A 7,596-nucleotide genomic window follows, 5' to 3' on the forward strand; every position below is an offset into this window, starting at 1 on the left:
AAAAGAGCGTGCATTGGAAGTTTTTGTCCTAGTGATGTCTTTTATCGGCCAATTGTATTGGATTCGTTTAATGAATAGACTAAATCATTTTTTGCAAGTAGGCCTACACGGTTTTTTTCCTCAACATGAGCTTCCACCTTACATTTAAAAAAAAAAAAAAAAGAAGCTTTATAAAGATTCTGCACATGTAACTGAAGTTTATTTTTTGTAAATGTTTATTAGATTAAAATAGATTTATTAAACTTTTACATCTGCGAAACAATCACACATGTGAAACGTTGGGCACAAAAAACCATTTCATTTAATTTGAACAGTGAAAAACTTTTTTGAAGTGGAAAACACTGCAAATCTATCTTTTAAGATGGTGGATTTGTATTTGGAAATGGAATCTTAAAATACCTGCAGGTGGTTCCATTCACTCTCATGTGGCACGATATAATTGCTTTATTTTAAGGGAACCATACATCTCATTTAACAAATTGAGAATATGGATATTTAGAAGATATGGTTTAAAAATGAAATATTGATCAGCCCATCAATGCACTGTATTTTAGCTTTCATTGACAGCAAAAAAATGCAATATAATGTGAAATATTCCACAAGCCTAAATCTATTAAACATGAATTACATGGCCAATTTATTCATAGACTATTCAAACCTTCAATGTATTAGGATTTTAAAAATATAGATATGACATTATTGATCAAGATTATAATATGGGTTTAATTTATGCTAGAAATCCTTTTTCCACTTTCCACAAGTATCTCTGAAAAGGTTTCAAATCAAAGGAAGGTGTTATCACAGTATTATTACAGTCACTGCCTGATGCAACTGTAATTCTGAACACAATTGGCAGGCACTCTCAGAATTAGAACATTTCAACTGCAAGTTGACCATAAAATCCCATCTCTCAATTTCCCAGCATTTTAATAGTCTGCACTCAAAATGCTTTTAGGATGATGAGCCATATAAGTTAATTGCCCTACTCATTATGTGGAACAGAAAAACGTTAATGCAAAATAAGGCAGTTAGTCAGTTAGCCTATATGTAAAAACTTTTAATTGTGGTATTAACTATTTAGGAAATTGAATACTACTGTGTAGTAAGAATTAATTAAAGCATTTCATGGAAACAATCACAAAAACAAGAGCAGCCTATATTCTCCAGTGTTGAGTTTCATGAATCGTCACTGCTCTGCTCTGAATGTGCTGGAAGAAGGAGGGAGATCTCTCTCTGAACACTTATAGGTTGGAGCGGGTGAGCCAAGGGAACTCCTGGAAATACAAACAGAAAAGCATAAATATCATGCCTCATTCTGAGGAAAGGTGCCACACAATGTCACATCTGTGAGTCCAATTCTGCGTGCTTTTCAGTTTGTTTTATTATAAGAGAAGATGATAACCCTCTTGTATGGGCAGGGACCTAGATATACTGTATGTTAAAATCTGTTCAGCCTCCACTTTCAAAAACTGAATTTGTGCAGGCAAAAGTAGTCGTTTGTCTTCAGCCATCATGCAAAAGTCATTCACATTCAGCCTGACAGATATAAACAACATTCAGGGAACAAACAATTGTTCAGTCAGTCCGGTGGTTCCACAGAGGGATCAGGCCTTTCTGCTGGCCACAGATCAGCTCCAGTGTTCGCACCATGGCGCTTCTCTCCATGGATACAATCCTCAATACAATCCTCAAACATGTCTGCGAAGGGGTTGCGTGGATACATTCAACATAAACACAGAGGGCCGGGCTTTCTAATTATGGGGACCCTGAAATAGAAAGGTCAGGTTGGTGTGAGGTGGAGGGATTGTCTGTGGAATACAACAGTTCTGCGCTGCACCTGGAGCCAGTGGATTACCGTTCAGTAAGGCCTGTCACTCATGCGGCCCTGTGGCCCTGTGAGGAGGAGAGCAGCGCTATGCAGGGTAAACACCGCGCTGTTTGTTGCCCTACACTAATCACGAACCAAAGCACTATTTCCTTTAATCACGCCTGGCTTTACTGTTGCCACGGCCAATGTCATTCAAGCTCATCGCCCGTCTCCTTTCCGTTTTAATTTTTCGGAAGCCGATGGTTAGCTACCTGTTGTTTTCTGTCGGAGGCCGGGTCGATGAGCACGTTGAGCAGACTGGGCCGCTCCCAGTCACTTAGGCTGAGCTGTAACGCGCTGCGCAGCTCCTCCGCCGTCCTCACTAGGAACCCTCGTCCGCCAAAAGCAGTCATGACCTCATGGTAGCGCGCCTCAGGTAGGAGCGTCACGGGTGGGGCTCTGAGGAGCAACACAGCAACACAAGATACCTTTTTTATCACATCACAGCAGGTTAAGTCGAAGAAACCCATGACAGTCATTGTGCTATGATCCTCAGCCTCATACTGTGTGACTCACATCGTGGTCAAATCTCCCATCTTTGCCATTTCTTTCCATGTCTCGGGATCCATGCCACTGTATATCCCATTGTTATTAACTACAATGATGACCACAGGTAGATTATACCTGTAACAAAACAGGAAGAAGGTGAATTACTGTTGTGCTATGGAGGCTGAGCTGTGCGTATAAATGATAAAAAGAGAGGAAACAAACCAACCTGCACATGGTCTCTACCTCCATGCCAGAGAAGCCGAAGGCACTGTCCCCTTCCACACACACTATCCTCTGGCCTTTATTCTGGCTCTTCTCCAGTGCTGCTGCTGCTATGGCAAAGCCAAGCCCAACTCCCATTGTCCCAAATGTGCCAGCATCCAACCTGCATGTACAGAAACCAACCAAGAACCACAAGAAATTAACAGACTTAAAGTAGATCTCACAGACAACTACAGTAATGCTTGACCATGCCTACCTGCTATAGCCAAATTCAGGACAACATTTGGGCATTGGCATTAAAGGGAATACAACAAGCCAGGTTCATTGTTCATTCAAAGATCCACCAGGACTTCCTCCAGAGGAGATTGTAGAATACTCTTGCATCATACAGCATTTGGCTAATCTGCCTTTTCTTTTAAAGCTGCTAGCCATTGGAACAACCTTTCAGCTGAAACTGAGAGTGGCACTTCCATCAGCAGCTTCACAGCCAAAGTGAAAACATGGCTTAAAAAGCTAGGCAAACATGCAATCAGTGATTTCATGACTCCAACTAGTAGCCTAGTTGTAATCTTAATGCCTAACTGTAATTTTAAAGCATCATATCACTATATGCATAAGCCTGTTATCCAGACACTTTTGAATACCTCACTGTCTATTATTTCCTATTTATGTTATGACATGTGATGTATTTGAATTGTTAATACTAATGTGTATTGGAAATTGTGAAATTGTATTTATAGTGTTAATTTGTCTTGTCATGTGTGGCATATGTATGTAATTAATCGTAACTGTAACCTGCCAAGATGACTGCAGAAGAAAATTAGCTTAAGCTATATCTGGTACAATACATCAAATGGCAACAGTTAAGTTAAATATTGTACATGGTCCCTTACAAATAAATTAATAAAGTGATGACGACCCAGCTGGGTGGAGGATATTTGGTGAATTTGGCCTTTAACCTCTGCTTTAATGAGCAAGCCTTGCCTGTGTCGAGGAAGGTAGTTGTGTAGCATAGTGCGTCCAATGTCCATAGTGTTGGCCCCCTCACTGACGATAACACAGTCGTGGGGCAGCAGCTGGGAGATGTGGTGGAACACTGTGTAGTAGTTCATGGGCACCACCGACTGAAGAGCCAGTGCCTGGGAGAGAAAAACCAATACAGTTACATCAAAATATATCAAATACATTGTTATTACATTATCATCATATTACATATTGATAAAAACCTGGTGTAACTACTGTGCCTACTTAAAGTAACACATTGTAGGCTTGCCATAGGTGTCTCAAAACCCACCTTTGATATTTTTGCATTGGCAGCAATCTTCTCCTTCAGTGTGCTCCACCACTCTGTATTGGAGGGATATTTCCAGCCGTCTTTACGGACATATTCCAGCAACTGAAGGAAATAGTGACGAATTGATAATAACATAACCACTCTCCACAAATAAGCACAACTGTTCAATTGCAATTACATCTTCAATGCACATCAAGGATCTTATTATGACAGAAGCAGACAGACAACAAGGAGAGAGATGAATCAAATATGTGTGGGTTGGATTACAGACCGTGTTGCAGTGAGCGTACCTGAGAGACAATAGCATTAATGTCACCAAGGAGAGCAACAGCAGGCCTCACGTTGTTCCCCATCTCCTCAGCACAAAGGTCAACCTGCACACAGAGTACAACAAAAATAAAATCTTACTTACTACATGTGTTATGTTGCTCCAGAATACTGGAGGCAACTGTGAAACATTCCAAATATAGAAATATAGAAATGACCAAACCTAACAGGACTGCATTTCCCTGACAACATTAAGGAATTACCACACAATACCGGAAATGGACATCAAAAACCCCATCCTCCAAGACACCAGCCTCCAAGGCCCACAATGCTGATTTTACATGAATCAAAGACACTTGGAATTCAGAAACCCTTGGCTTGACCATTTACATACCTGGATGACTTTGAGATGCGGGTCAAATCTAGGTGGGAGGCCAAAGTGCAGGATCCAGTTCAACCTGGCTCCAAGCAGAACCACAACATCAGCCTGGAGCAGAGCTCTTGGTGAGAGGAACACAGGCAGAAGAGGAGGAGGAGGAGGAGGAGGAGGAAGGGCGATGTTGGGTTGAGTTAGGAAGTAAAAACAAACAGCAACAAATTTAATATAACACGGTACATGATGCTGAAAAATGAAACTTTACTGTAAGTACTGAACACATAAACCAAGTTTGTGTGTAGTCGTGGAGGGGAGGCTGACCTGGAGCGAGCAGCAGCCACACAGTTGGGGTGGTCATCAGGCAGCACCCCTTTCCCCATGGGGGTGGGCAGGAAGGGCAGGCCGCTCCTCTCCACCAACTCCCTCAGAGAAGCTTCTGCTCGGCCATAGGCGGCTCCTGTTGGGTGAGAGGTGGAGATTGAGTCACATGACCTGGACTCGAGTCAGACTCAAGTCACAATTTTAATTGCTTGAGACTTGACTTGATGCATGAAGAGAATATTTGAGACTTGACTTGACTTGGGTTCTGGTGACTTGGGACTTGACTTTGATGACTTGAACAGGTTTCTAAAGTCTTGACAAAAGATCTTGCGTATGTGAAAATTACTTAGATTGAAAGTTATGAGATTTGTTCCATCAGACAACTAAATTTAAATTCTGTTTTCTTAATTTGTATGGAATTATTGAATTTATTCAAGTTGAAACTGATCAAACTCATGATGCATTTACCAAGTTTTTATACTATTAAAACAATATTGTGTTGAAGTCCTAGATATTTTGTTTTCTTTAAGATATTAAATTGATACTGGTACTGATTTGTTCTGATTTGACTTGGTGTTCTACATTTAGACTTGGGACTTGACTTAGGACTTATTCTTCAAGACTTGAGACTGACTTGGGACTCGAGCAAAGTTGAGTTGGTCACACCTCTGCCCCTCTGATATGCCCGGTGTGTTGTACTGATGGAGGGAGGTAAAGGTTTCTAGCCCATTTCAAGTGATGATTCCAAGAGAGAAAGGACAGTCTTTGATTTTTGATGTTACCTTTGCCAATGATGACTAAGGGCCTTTTAGCTCCTTTCAAGACAGAAAGCGCTTCTGTGATCGCCGTGTGATCAGCCAAACTCACTGGAGGAGGTGGACAGCAGGACACCACTCTGCCAGGAGAAAGGCATTGCTTTTAACACCTATAATCATAAAACTGCCACTACACAGAAAAACATGTGTTACAAAACAAGAGAAAAGATAACAAACCTGACATTGCTCCTGTTGACTTTAGCGTTGACCATGTCACCTGAGATGTCCACATAGCAGGCGCCTGGACGCCCGTACATGCTTGTGCGGACTGCCTAGCAAACAAACACCATAACACTTATACATTTGTGTAACTATCATCTTATTACACAAAATGTCTTGCACTTTGGGTCTGTCAAATGAATAAAGGAAACTGTTACCAAGCTGCAACATAGCAAGTAAGACTGATGAAGTAGTCCAGACAACAGGCTGTTATGTTATGCTACCTTTTCTATGACTGAGGGGATGGCCTCCAGACTGCTGGGTCTAGCAGAGAACTTGCTGTACAGCCGACATGCTTCAACCTAGCAACAAATTACAACAATTTCAATTCATGCTCCTTCATAGTGTGAAAATCCACATAGTGGCCGGCGCACATTACCTGAGGAAACTCTTGAAAGGCTCCTGTTGTTTCTTGGTTTTGATCTGAAGATCCCCCGATGACAACCACTGGCCTGTACAATGATAAAACAGTATAAACTTTATGATCCAAGTCCACAACTAGCATGTTAGAATTGCATTAAGCGATAAAAACAAAATCAGTTACCAGCAGTTCATGTTAGCATTGGCCATTCCACCAAGTGCATGGATGAGTCCGGGACCAGACACAACCAGGCAGGCACCTGGCCTGGACACAGATAACCACAGGAGACAGCGACATGTAAGTGATACAAACTGACACTTAACTGCTCAGTGAACGAGATGATTCAGTTAGTAACTGATAGGTGAACAAACCGTCCAGTAAGGTATCCAATAGCAGATGCTGCATAGCAGGCCTGTTGGGTGGCAGAATTCATTTCATAGAATTAAAACTCTTTTTTAATGAGTGCAAATAAATACTAGTCTTTAATATTGTAAACAAGTATTTTACCGCTTGTTCGTTGCGCATTCCCACATACTTGATCCCAGCTGCCTGAGCAGCCATGGCGACTTCAATTATAGGAACACCAACAATCCCAAACATATACTCCACATCCTGCAGATAGAGATCACTGCTGGGATTACTTCTCTTTAATAAAACAACACTGAACATTTACTTTACTAATCCTTTTGTGGAAGTCAGAAGGTAAATAACGAGCCTTTTCCCTAACATATCAAGTTTATCAAAGTTGACATCGCTGCACGTGACCTTTGACACACTTTTTGGACCCTGCGCGCCGTTGATGTTAAATTTCAATACTGCGACCATGTCTATGACTGCGAGAAAGTCATAGAAACCAGCAAGAAAGTTGACTAACATTGTTTTTTTTTAGGTTAAAACGCTTGAAATGAAAATATTCTCAATGTTTTCAAACGATCTTACCTGAGCTTTAAGAGCCTCAGCAATCAACTGAGCTCCTGTGACCTCCTCCATGGCTGTGCAAAAAGGATACTGTAACTGTTAGAGCCAACACGAAAGAGACGCTTGACACGAAATGTTAGCCTACTGTATTCCTGTAGTGCTGCAACTGTCATAAACTACTGTAGCTACCCATTAACTAACATGTTGACACTGTGTTGTCTCCTAGAATGCATAACCTGACCTGTTACTATCACTTCCGGGTTGCAAGCCAATCACGTGTAGCACTGTGTTCGCGTTAACCATTCATATGAGAGAAATCAACATTATGGAGAAGAAGGGACCACAGAAAAATCGGACACAGTGACAGTCTCAAAAGTATGAATCCTTCTTACTTTTGACTAAAACTTCGTTATCTAAACGTCAGGTAAATATTTTTGCAATGACACA

General features: G+C 41.3%; 1 protein-coding gene across 3 annotated transcripts; it reads right to left on the minus strand.

Annotated features, from left to right (window-relative positions):
* Positions 1 to 219: 219 nt before the first annotated feature.
* On the minus strand, positions 220 to 7,391 carry hacl1 (2-hydroxyacyl-CoA lyase 1). 3 transcript variants are annotated; one of them, XM_071516099.1, is made up of 17 exons: positions 7,171 to 7,391; positions 6,739 to 6,843; positions 6,603 to 6,643; positions 6,415 to 6,495; positions 6,250 to 6,322; positions 6,095 to 6,172; positions 5,829 to 5,923; positions 5,619 to 5,731; positions 4,837 to 4,972; positions 4,534 to 4,639; positions 4,163 to 4,246; positions 3,873 to 3,974; positions 3,563 to 3,717; positions 2,583 to 2,741; positions 2,384 to 2,491; positions 2,080 to 2,266; positions 220 to 1,274 (listed from the first exon to the last, which is right to left on the minus strand). In XM_071516099.1, the coding sequence occupies exons 1-17, from the start codon at positions 7,219 to 7,221 to the stop codon at positions 1,242 to 1,244; spliced, it is 1,707 nt and encodes a 568-aa protein (XP_071372200.1). In that variant the 5' UTR covers positions 7,222 to 7,391; the 3' UTR covers positions 220 to 1,241. The 3 variants fall into 3 exon arrangements, with proteins under 3 accessions (XP_071372200.1, XP_071372201.1, XP_071372202.1); XM_071516100.1 differs by lacking the exon at positions 6,415 to 6,495; XM_071516101.1 differs by lacking the exons at positions 3,873 to 3,974; positions 6,095 to 6,172.
* Positions 7,392 to 7,596: the final 205 nt, after the last annotated feature.

This window comes from Centroberyx affinis, unplaced genomic scaffold (assembly GCF_046629955.1).
Source record: "Centroberyx affinis isolate AG114_WGS23_722 - 3 ecotype Tasmania unplaced genomic scaffold, CSIRO-AGI_Caff_v1 ptg000392l_1, whole genome shotgun sequence".
Taxonomy (NCBI): domain Eukaryota; kingdom Metazoa; phylum Chordata; class Actinopteri; order Beryciformes; family Berycidae; genus Centroberyx; species Centroberyx affinis.